The following is a 12,272-nucleotide window of genomic DNA, read 5'->3' as shown; positions in this document are numbered from 1 at the left end:
TGATGACAGGAACGCTTCATTGCAAGTTAGAAATATGGCTGAGTCAAGACAAATATCCAAAATGTTCATTTTCTTGCAGAAACCAAGGAATTGGATAGAAAAAGACAGCAGAGGCTTGAAGCCTAGTTTTCAGATCAATCACCTGGATGTGGCAGAATGAGGACGTTATCAATGCCACCGGATTCCTGAGGAGGCGTCTATGAGCAGGACTCTGTGGCAGCAGACATTGAGGTTACAGTTTCCACAGTGAAAAAACGCTGAAGGACTCCATGACAGAACTCCAAGAGGTCCAGAGGAGGAAGAAAGGGTGCACTTGTTTTAATCCTAATCTTCAGCTCCTTCCATAGACTCTCAATAGTTTTCATCTCTGGGCCTTGCCTGCGCAACTCCAACCATCATTGTGCTGCTGACAAGTGTATTTATGACACCTTATATTTATAGGTAAAATAAACTGTACTTTATTTGCTGAGTAACAGTTTTACAAACAATAAAACACAGTCCACATCACAGTGGCATTCATGTAAAAAACAAACAGTCCAGTATAAGGTACAGAGGCTCTGAAATGCAGAAACTACATTAGACAGAACACAGCAACACAAAGGGACAATAACAAAATGTGAAAACAAAACAGCACATTAAAGAACTTCAGCAACATGGCATCTTCGATACAAAAGAACTGAATATGATTATAAAGCCTTAAAAAACAGTTTTGTTGTTGACAACCTCCCTTAGTCATGCTTGCTAATATTATTTCGCATTTAGAAGCGTTTATGTATTTTTCTTTCACCTTTTTTCCCTGTGTTTTGTCTAATGTTGTATTGTCACCACATGGTCTCCATATTAATTACCCTATTAGACTAAACTGCAGAAACCTTTTTTCCAAAGTATATTTGCAGAGTCACACATGCCGAAACAGTTTTGCTGACTGTGTCCTGCGGGTTTATGAGAACTCCTTAGTTACACTCATGTAGTCAATAATGTTAATTTTTTTATCTGACAAAGAGTTTCAGGGCAGATCAATCGGCTCATTCACAAGTCTGGACACCTGTATATACTCTAATCAGGCATATTGCAGATGGTGCCTAACTGTATCTGAACGTGCTAATCTATTATGTTGTCACTCTTTTGAGGGCATCCCGTGAGATGATTGCCTAAATGTTATAGTCTCTACTATACATGCATCATTTGATTTTGTGTAGAGGCATCGTGTGGGTCTTTAGGGATGGTAGAATATTTTGTTGCTGTTGTTGAAAATGCCGATAAAACAATGAGTCAGATTCAGAAATAATTGTCTTACCTTCCTGTCTATGTTCAGTAAGGACTGAGAGCGTTAGATCAGTGATGGCAATGTTGTAAAAGCCAGCACTACAGTAGGATGTACTGAATTGAAGTGCCTGACATTGACCACTAGGTGGTGTATTGACGCAATACAAACCCAGTAGGCGTACAAGGCGGTTTGTAAAGCAGCATATCCTCCACTTTGTGCACACATTTATCAAAAGTGGAGTGTCTGTGTTCATTTATGTCTGTGGAGAGTCATGTGCAGTGGTCTCTGAATGTGGTTCCTTTATGTATTCTTGCTTTTTTTTTTATGTTTTAGTGCTGCCGGGGCACTGGATGCTGCAGGGTCATGTGCTCTGCTCCTGTGAAAGGCAGTCTGTGAGAGCAGTAGTGATAGACCAGCTCAGGGATGCTGGAAAACACGCAGCTGCTCTGATCCAGCGTGTAGCCCAAGCCCTTGCTGCTCTTAGTCTGGGCCACAATGATGTGAACGCAAGTTTGACTGGTCCTGGTGGAGCAAAACAAAAAGAGGAGAGAAAAAAAGCAAAATATAAATAATATATACATTTATGGCAACACTCTCCAGAAAGACAATTTTTACAAGCAGAGGTTCTGAAACTACAGACCCTGTAAATTGGAAACATCATCACTCCTCTAATGAGGCGGTGTATCTCCTGAGTTCAGCAAATGGTTAAATGGGGTTAATGATGTGGAGTCCCAAGAGCAGTGTTCAACCAATGTGCACCGAGGCGCATGAATACACACTATTACTCAAATCTCCCACGTTTTCATATTATTGCTGCAAATCTATGGTCTAATTATTATAATCCTGGTAAATGCACAAAAAAGAAAGGAAAAATTTACCTTTATAATTATTCTGAGGATAAGTATTTGTTAGAGAAATCTGTTGATGACTGAATTTGGATAGTCTACAGCATGACTGGACCTGACCGGTGATCTGAAGCACTTTTGTTTTCCGAGAGGTTGATGCATCACACGTAAGCACTACCTGATTAGCAGCAGCACTTTTTATTGTGGATGCCATTACTCAAATTACATACATTGTTACTACAAACACAGTTTTTTTTAACGCCACAAAAAAAAAGGTACAAAAGTCAAGGTAAAAATTTTATAAACCATAATTGTTTGAGAATACAATTTTAGAGATGCTCTAATAAGTTGACTGGTAACAGATATTGGTTATTTTCCAGCTTGATCAGCCCTTAAGACAGACCAGCGCATCAAAAACTTAAAAGATCCTTTGTTTATTTCCCAAATTGATCTGATCACAGTACTATATCCAGAATCTATAATACTCTTAAGTGACGACGCTTTTACTGAGAGAAAGGGACTCAGACTGGGCTGTTCTCAGTATCACTCAGCTGTTTAAAATGACGTTGAGGAAAAATTGAGAATTTGCAAGCAGTTAAAAAGAAACTCTATGACATTTGGAGACAGGTCTGTCAGGCTTTGGGATAGTGAGCTAACAGGAAGGCTCAATACAGCAGTGTTGCTCTACAACATTTTATCCTAGAGGTTACCACCTCTGTCTGTCATTGAATGCCCTGGATTTGCAAATATTAGCAACTATTAGATATCTTTGAGTTAAGTCAAGAACCTTTATTTTCTAATACAGTTAGTTAGTTAGTTAGTTAGTAGTTTATTAATTATGTGCCATGCCTCATAGAGGATCCCAACACTGATGGGCTTATAAGACACGTGATCATATTCAAAGATGCAGACAGAGACCAATATCAACACCGTTCATCAAACATAAAGCTTCCTCTTTCGCAGATGCCAAGCTTTTAAACCATACCGAGACAACAGAAAAACACAATTCTTAAACAAATACTGCAGCTTATCTTCATCACACTTCAATGACACATCAATGACTTTATCAAACAGTTCCCTCCTTAAACTCATATATACAGTGGACAATAAAGCAAAAAGTGCATTTGATTTTTCAATTTCATTTAAGCCATACAGAAAACATTTTCAGCCCTCCTCAGGGACTGACTGGAATCATCCAGTTTCTATTGGCTAGAGGTAAAGTACAGGATCTGAGCTGTGCACACACTGACCCCACAGCTTTGGTTAAGTTACGTGTCGCATAAGGCTCTGGACAGTAAACACTTTTTATCAAAATACAAGATTGTAGTTTTGGTTCACACAAAACGTCACTAGCCCATTTGTACTTGCAAGCTTCTAAATAAGCCATTTTAATTTGTTTAATGCTACATCTCAGCTTATTTTTGTAAATATACTGCAGATCAGTTCCCTCAAATGTCCTCCCTACCTGTCTAACCCGGGTGCATCTACTGGACAAGTCCTATTTAAAGATGCTTAGTTAATCTATTATCTGACAAATTGATAAACCTGTTCCACAGTCGCACTGTACTCCCAATGTATCTGACTTAACACAGTTCCCATCCCATATATCCAAATGAGGCCAGTTGGGGAGTGTTTCTATGCACACGCAAAATAAAATAAAATAACACAAAGCACAACACAGGACTTTCTCGCTGCAGGGCTGTTGACAGTAACCCCAGACCTCTGCTCTGTAGCGTGGGTCTGGGATAAACACACAAAGACTGCTCTTTGATCAGTGTTAGTTGTGATGTACATTTTTAATGCCATTACAAACAGCTAAAGACGGTTTAAAATGTTCGGTCTTAAAAAAAAGACAAAGCTGTTTTACAGCGACTACTCTATCTCTTGTCAATCTTTCTGCTAAAACAAATAATTAATGACTGCTTACAGCAGGAAAACAACATCTGAATGCAGTTCATCTTCTTATATTGCAGCTCCAAAAGACAAACCATAACCAGCCCAAATCGGTATCAGAAGGTTGGAGCTTTGCAAAATGTGGAGATTGGAAGTCGGACACAAAATGATATTGATATTGTTCTAAAAAGGAACAATGGCGACTAAAATTACCATACGTAATAATTTAGAGACAGAACATTCTGTATGCACTGCACTCGCATGCTTGCATATACTCACTTCAGAGCGATGGAGTATTTGCTAGTCCCTGATTCGCTGTCTCTCACCAAGAAACTGGCCTCCCTGCAGCGCTGCAGCTGAGCCTCAGCCTGCTGCCGACTCACGCTGCCGTGGTACCAGCTTGAAGAAAAGGGGGGGGGGGGGGGAGAAGGAGGGGGGCGAGATGCAGAGAGACAGTAGATCACTACCATATAGCACATTGACACATGGACTCAAGTCATCTGTCAAGTTAACGACATGTAAACGCAATAAAAGACAGCGAGAACAGGGGAAAAGGAACGAAAAAAAAAGTCAACTAAAATTTACTGTATGCTTGATCTACGGGTGTACTGCGTGGCGGAAAAAGGCGACAATGATGAATGTAAAGCTGAAAATTTTAAAGTGATTGCGACAACGTGAGTGCCTGTGTACAGTGTGTTCAGATTCAAAGCGTAGCTGACAGCAGCTGCGTGCAAGCGACATATATAAACAGTCCGTACGCAGCGTTGACACCTGGAGGCGAAACGCTAAAGATATTCAAACTTAGCATTAGAGACTGAAATGCAAACAGGCTCCAAGCATGTTCCCCATAGGTCCCGCATGTAAAGAAAGGCCACGCTACACCGTAGAAGGACAGTTTGGCTTGCATGTAAAATAAGACTTTTCCGCCTGCCCTTCATTAAGGCTCACCTGAAGGTTGAACTCTGAATCCTTTATTTACATTAAGCACGCTTTCATCAGGGCTAGTTTTGCTTCTGGTAACAAACAGCTCCAGTCAGAAAAAGGCTTTCCCACAGGGTACATTTGGCCCTTTTACTCTCACTAGATTTGACCTTATGACTCCTCCTGGTAGATGTTAATGGAAATGAGATGCTTGTTGTATGGCTTCAAGAAGATAACCCTTTGTTTACACCTGCCCATATCTGCAGTCAGAGCAATAGATGCAATGTTTAAACCAACAGCCCACAGGATGGTAAGGGAGGTATGAAAACCAAAGTTTGCAGAACGGCAGCGAAGAATGCCATCTTGTGGTCTCCAAGTATCCATAACTATCAGGTGTTGTTTATACTAAATTGGATGCTTGGAAGAAAAGCCAAGAAAAAAGTATTTTCCTTCCTGCCTTGCCATCGCAAACATAAATATTTGGACCTATGGGGACTTTAACCAGAGTTGGATATTTTGTTGAAGTGAGACTAAAACTTGACGTTTTGGCTACAAATACTCGAGGTAGATCAGCCATAAAACCAGAGATGAGCATGCAGAAAAACATATCTTGCCCATTGTTGGGTATGGTGCAGGATTTGTGATGCTGTGGGCCTGTTTATCCTCTGAAGGCCCTGGGAGAGTAAGGCTTCATAGACAGTTTGAAAGACAAGATTTTAATTAGACATCTGATCCCTGAACTGAAAACAGATATATATGTTGCTATCGAACACAGCCAGGGAAATGGTAAGGAAAGTGGAAATAAAGCCTGCAAAATTCCATGTTACAGAACTGCAGCAAATAGGGGCCCCTTAAGGTCACCAAGAATCCAGAAAATGATAAGGCATTACATAAAAGCCAGCTGGATGTCTGAGAGGCATGCCGGGTAAAAGCAGGGACAAATACGCAAATGACTGCTTTTTCTTCTTTTCTAAACGCTACAGGGAGTTAAACTGGAAACGTCTTTTGTTCACATGAGAGATGGATGAAGCTTGTTTCCAAGAAACACTTCTGGTGGTTCTGGCATGACGCAGAGAATGAAAATGAGAAAAAACTATTTCATTCCCACTGATAAATATGGGGGAATATCTGTAATGCTGTAGGCCTATTTCTCTTTGATAAGTCCAGAAAGTCTTTTCAATGTGCACAAAGGATGGTCTATTTGAAACACTAGAAAAAAATTTTAAATCCAGTATCCACAACCAGAAAACTGAACTTTGATCATCCCCAGGTTTTCAGCATGTTTAACAATCCAAAACATATATGGATAAATCAAAACACACAAATGGTTTAGCAGACACAAAATTAGCCCCTTTCCCTGATTATCTCCATCCTCAGACCCAATTCCAATATATATATAAAAAAACTGTGGGCTAAACTGAGCAGATTAAGAGGTCCCAGGACTCTGGAGGTATTGTGCAAAGAGGAATTGTAAAAAAAAGTGTGATTTAACTTTTTTTAAAGGTATTGTTCCAGGAGGGCCGAATGTAAAGGGTCCTATTAGAAAATGCATGTCATATTTACTGTGCAGGTGTAAAATTTAAAGTTTTATCTTGATGGACAAAACTACGATAAAGGAAATCAGCAATAACACAGAGGAAGTTTGGTCTAGCCCCTTCCCCCCTTACCTCTGCTTCTCCAGGGGCAGGCTGGAATCCATTTTGGACATCTCCCCATCCAGTGGGGAACTGGGAGAAATAGGGGATGGGGGGGACAGTTTAGTGGGACTGGAAGAGGGCGAGTGGGGCGAGAGCTTGAGCGTGGGGTAAGCAGGAGATGGCAAGGTCAGAGGGGAGAGTTTAAGAATAGGAGAAGATGGAAAGGACGTAGAGGAGGAAGTTGATGCAGCGGTTGAGACCAGAGCCTTGTGGCTCCAGTTCCTCGCCCTCAGGGTCTGCTGCTGCTGCTGCTGCTGCTCCTGACGGCCAGATGTCGGGGAATTCTCTTTACTGGGAGAACAATCCACCCCCTCAAACTGAGCTGAAACGAAGCAGGACAGATAAGATCAACATTTCATAAGAAGTCCTATCAAAGCATGCCAGGGATACTAGAGTAAACATTTCCCTGGAAATCCATTCAGAAACATGGAGTTTGTTTCCTCTCTAAAGCAAACACAAAGCTGTTGTATGAAGCGGGTATACAAATGGCGCTCTTCCTCCACGCCCTGGTCCTCCACCCTTCCCATCATCCCCTGCCTCCTTTCTCTACCTGACAAAGCTCTGACAATGTCCTCCTTTCTCCACTCCCAGGGCAGTTCGTACTCCCCGGCCGGACGGACATCAGACTCCGGTCGTGTGACAGGGATCCACACGCCCTCGCTGTCGCCCTCCAGTCCGCCTTCGTAGGGCGTGTCGTAGATGTTAGGGGGCGAAGGCGTTCCGTCCTCCCCCTTCCCCTCTTTCTGACCTCGGTCCAGCAGGACGCACACTTTCAGGAGGTCTTTGGAGCCCCGCCGACGGACATCTTCCACAGAGCAGAGACGAGAATTACTGGTTACCAAGACTGAAATGAAGGGATATTTGCAAACTTGTTGGCAGAGTTGCTAAATTTAAAAAACATGACTAGATTTCTATGCAGTTTCCCCAGTGGCTATTGGCTTGAATGATATTTTAATTCTGCTTATTTCAGAATGTCTTTTTTTTTCTTGCTTTTATTTTTTGCAGGTGGGATGATCATACGCTATCTAACTTGGATGAATTTCAAAAATGAGAATTGGGTCCGAAAGTCTGAATTAGGCCTAATTATTGATTTTGTGTTATCCTGCTCTGTGATATACTGAATACTTGCCCATGGTGTCTTCAGAGTGGAGGTAGGCACCAACCTCCCTGCAGCCCTCTAAGCATAAATGGTTATATTTACTGGCTAAGTCGATGAATATTCATCAATCCAAACTGAGTTAGAATTACACATGTAGGCTCAAATATTAACATACTGTACATTTTCATTCACTGCTAATATTCTACTAAGTATCCCTTGCCAAAATACACCTTAAGTACACACTTTGTAGCCATTAATAAGGTCCTAGCAGACTTCTGAGTGGATGTCTAAACGATTTTCTTTGCAGAATTGTTAGAGCTCATTTAAACATTATAATTTCTACCCAGGATATTGTTTTTTATCACTGTACATGCATTTCTAACAAGGGTGATTCCAGAAGACTGATTTATCTAATTTGTGTGTGAGAAATCTGTCCTGTTGGAAAAACCTATTCTGTCCAGTTTTTAAGCATCAAGGAGGTGATTTGAGAGGAAACTGAAGAATTTGGAGTTAGTCTTTCAATTCACTGGTACCACTGCTAGGAAAACAGCTGAAGCTGTGACAGTTTGAAGGACACAAGTTGACTATTCTTCTTGTTATCATGGCCAAAAAGCTCAATGATTGCCCCATGTAACCATTAAACCTTTCTCCAAAAGGGATTTGTTTTGTCCAAGTGGGGAGCTGCAAATTTAAATCAGGTCAAAATGTTTCAGGTCTTATTTCTCAACTAATTTCTCTGTGGACAGTGGTATTGGTGTTTGCGGTAGTTTCTAATTTATGGTAGGTTGGTAGTATCTGTTTTGTTTTTCCCCCTTTTTTTAAAGATTGTTGAGGTGGACAGAATTAGATGCCACAAAAGAATAAAGATCCCACTGGAAACTGGTTTTGGACTGGACGTGTTGTGCTACTGGGATGGCCTTTCCGATGCCCTGAAACCAACTATATTACATGCCTTAAGACTTGTTTGCTTAATAGCCAGGTATGTACCAGGAGGTAAAGAAATCTGACTATACACTTCAAGTTCTTACAAGAGGTTTAGTCAAATATTCAGCCAGAGGTTTGTCTGTTAGCCAGACTGCTACCTAGAACCATAAAATAGGCATGTGGTCAAAGTTTAGCGCAGGCAAGTCTGTATATATTTGAGCCTTTATGGATAATTTGGAACACATGAGGATTATTCAAGATCAAATTTGATCCCTTGATCCTTGTTTTGGAAATTCATTACAGTTGTCTGTTGTGTGGTCATTCCCAGTGAATTTAGGAACAGTTCCTATGCATTATCAAGCATAGAACCAAAATCCATATGATATTCATGGTTGTGTACTTAAACCTTTCCACACCACTGTGTCATTATAAATTAGATGACATAAATCATAGAGTATGCCTTATTAGGAATACATTTATTTATTACTTGTCACGTTTTGTTTTAATTCGCAGATGTATACTCTATGATTCTTTAGGTATTGAGCTACACTAAAGTGTATTAATTGGGCACCACTTGGTGCATGCATTTTCTTTTTCTTTTTTTTCCGGGGAATTCTACTTGTTGTGTTTCCCCGCAGCCTGACAGGTAGCCCGTGTGTCTGCACTATTGTGTGACCAAACAATGGAGTTACAGGAAGAAAAGGTCAGCGCAGTTGCTGATTGGCTGGGTGACCGGGGCCGCTTCCTGACTGCTAGGAAGTGATTGGGTCGGTCCGGGACCAGGAGAGGAGTTGCGGTGGGGGGGAATGGAGCAGTGGGGAGAGACAGGGGCACTCTTTGGATTGTTGTCACACATACACACACACAGGAGACCATAAAGTGTTAGATGTGTCTGCTCCTGTGTGTGTTTGTGTGTGTGTGTGCAGGGTAGTGGAGTGGAGTGCAGGGGCACATTTAGAGCCAATGTTCTATCAAGAGAATGGGGCAAAGGAAACAGAGGCAGGAGACAGGAAGCTGGAAGAGGAAGCTGCACCCATTGTCCCTGCACAACAGTGTTACTATAGCAGCCGCCGGCCAGGAGGAGAGTCTTTGCACAGACAGAGGGTATAGTGTGGCTCCAGCTCTCTTTAAAGTCATTATTTAAAAAGACAGTGAGACAAAGTGAACAGAGGGACATGTAAACAATGCAATGTTTTGATAAGATTTATTGTGCTGAACCATTTCCCCCAAATGATCTGATGATCAAAGAGTTTTGGATTCGTTCAGTCAGGATGCCACCTTAGACTCTGAGATAAGTATAATTGATCATTAGATGCCGAAACTTGGACTCACCTGTGATGATGACCTGGGCATCATATGGCTCCATGTAGCCATCATTCACCCCTGCTCTTTCTGCCTCTCGCTGCTCTTTGGTTTTCTCTGCGTCGAAGGGGTCTGCATAATCCTCCAGGATTATCAACTGGGGGAAGAAAAAAAGATAAATAAAGGCCTGTAATTTGTCTGATGAAGCTTTAAAAAGGACAACAGAGGGGTCCAAGACCCTGTGTGTGTGTGTGTGTGTGTGTGTGTGTGTGTGTGTGTGTGTGTGTGTGTGTGTGTGTGTGTGTGTGTGTGTGTGTGTGTGTGTGTGTGTGTGTGTGTGTGTGCGTGTGTGTGGTGTCTATGACTGAGTGACGAGTAATAGAGGGACAAGCGGAAATGTTTGTGCAAAGAGGTCAGTGCATTTTTTGGTGCCTGTTTGATGTCACACAATGTAGTGAAACTGCATTGTGTTCTTTTGAGAGGGATGGAAACTGAATATGAACTGAGGTGAGGAGGGAGAAAACAAAGAAAAGCGCTGAAAGCTTTTTTGCACTGCAGGCAGTGGTGTTATTTTCTCTTGTCTTTCTGTGTTTGTTTGAGGTATTGGTCGCAGGACATGGAAGAAAAAAAAAGAAATGTAAAAAATCAAAGGTTCTCTTTTGTGCTTGCTTTAGTTTCATTATAAAATGAATATGCCCTACCAAAATAATTTTTAACAAAACCCACCTGATGCAGTTCTTATTCTTTTAAAATATAAATAAAGGATATCATAAGAACACATATTGCATTAATGTCTGTTTATATATATATATATATATATATATATATATATATATATATATATATATATATATATATATATATATATATATATATATATATATAACGGCACATTGGGACATTTTCATCGATTTTAGTAAAGTAAACAAAATCCCACTTTTGGATTAGGTGCAATTAGGTTTAGGTTCAGTCTGAGGCGACTCACCGTAGTTTTTATGTCCGACTTTGCCTTCTCGTTCTCAGACAGCTTCTGTTCGCTTATCCCGTCGAGTTTGGGGGTCTTGTCCTGCTTGTCTACTTTGATCATCCTGCTGATGTACGCCTGTGCCAGACTGGAGCTCCTCACCGGGCGGTTTTCATCTGAAGCCCCAGTCTCAGTTTTGGAGTTCTTTCGACCTTTCCCAGTGGTCAGGCTGTCCCAGACGGTCCCTCCATAGCCGGCATTGTTGCGACCCAGCTCTGTGGCAGAGTTTTTCCTGTTTCTGCCAGCTAACAGGCTCCCCACCCCTCCGTCTTTCCGTGGATTACCCTTCAGACTGTCCCGTGAAAATGTAGGTTTGGGTCTAGTCTGGGAACCAGACTCAGAGGCCGAGCGGACCCTCTCCGTTCCGTTTTTCAGGTTGATGGGAAAATCTCGGAACCATTTTGCCATGACTGCAAATGTAACTCTTCTCCTACGGTTTAAACTCCAATAAATCCGTGTTCTTGAACTTTTTCTTGCAGATAGACGCGTCCTCAGACCAACCTTACACCCGTGCGTAACAGCTCCAACTTTTACGCACGCTTATTTCGCCTACTTCTTCGTTGAGCTGGCTTTGGTATGCAGATATATGTAAAGAATCCAGCTGTACCGAGCGAAGCTTTTCACAACGTGATGGTTTCTTGCGCTGGATACCTAAGCCCCGGTGCGTCTTGGTGAGGTTTTCTCTTCAGAGGCTGCGCTGTGGTCACCTTGCACCTGCAGCAACAACTATCCCTGAAGTTTGAAAAGCAGTTTCTGCAGAGCGTAAACCCGAAAGAATTGGAAGTTCTTCTTTGAACCCAGTGAAGATCCCATTCCCAGACCGTGAGATGCGAGTGCGTTCAGTCAGCAGCTCAAGCGAAGTGATGAGATGAAGAAGGAAGCTGCTGTGTCGTGGGGAGGAGCTGTATGGAATGGGCGGTGTGGGAGTCAAACTCTCCTGGGGATGTGTGATAGAATTTGCCCCCAATATCAGGTTGCGCGATTCCCCCCCCCCCCCCCCCCCAAAAAAAAATAATAAAAGTAAGTAAATAAAATAATGATAACTTATGAGTTTTTGCAAACAAGTCGATTGCGAAGGTAACAATTTAGAGATACATTTGCAAATAACTTTGGAAATTAATTTGGGGTATGTGCTTGAACTAAATCTTGAAAACGGCATGTTACGTTTTGATTATGGATCCTGGTGTGTCTAAATCAAGAGTTGTGCTCATTTTGCCTCCCTCTTCATCTTGATCGTCTCTAGCGATCAGGTAGAGACAACTGGAGAGACTGAACAGCAATAAGACAGCAGGTCCAGATG

General features: G+C 41.7%; 1 protein-coding gene across 1 annotated transcript; it reads right to left on the bottom strand.

Annotated features, from left to right (window-relative positions):
- Positions 1-434: 434 nt before the first annotated feature.
- Positions 435-11,846, bottom strand: she (Src homology 2 domain containing E). Its single transcript, XM_012865711.3, has 6 exons — positions 10,934-11,846; positions 9,979-10,105; positions 7,174-7,428; positions 6,594-6,945; positions 4,285-4,404; positions 435-1,789 (listed from the first exon to the last, which is right to left on the bottom strand). The coding sequence occupies exons 1-6, from the start codon at positions 11,378-11,380 to the stop codon at positions 1,597-1,599; spliced, it is 1,494 nt and encodes a 497-aa protein (XP_012721165.2). The 5' UTR covers positions 11,381-11,846; the 3' UTR covers positions 435-1,596.
- Positions 11,847-12,272: the final 426 nt, after the last annotated feature.

The sequence above is a fragment of the Fundulus heteroclitus genome, chromosome 3, assembly GCF_011125445.2.
Source record: "Fundulus heteroclitus isolate FHET01 chromosome 3, MU-UCD_Fhet_4.1, whole genome shotgun sequence".
In the NCBI taxonomy this organism is placed as follows: domain Eukaryota; kingdom Metazoa; phylum Chordata; class Actinopteri; order Cyprinodontiformes; family Fundulidae; genus Fundulus; species Fundulus heteroclitus.
Note: the sequence above shows the minus strand (reverse complement) of the source record. Positions and strands in the feature narration are given on the sequence as shown.

Excerpts from the sequence above, each read along its gene's own strand:
- she (XM_012865711.3), bottom strand. The coding sequence starts at position 11,380 with ATGGCAAAATGGTTCCGAGATTTTCCCATCAACCTGAAAAACGGAACG. Across the intron at positions 6,946-7,173 it reads CATTGTCAGAGCTTTGTCAG|CTCAGTTTGAGGGGGTGGAT; the intron begins GTAGAGAAAGGA and ends GCTTCGTTTCAG. Across the intron at positions 4,405-6,593 it reads CTGCCCCTGGAGAAGCAGAG|CTGGTACCACGGCAGCGTGA; the intron begins GTAAGGGGGGAA and ends CTTTTCTTCAAG.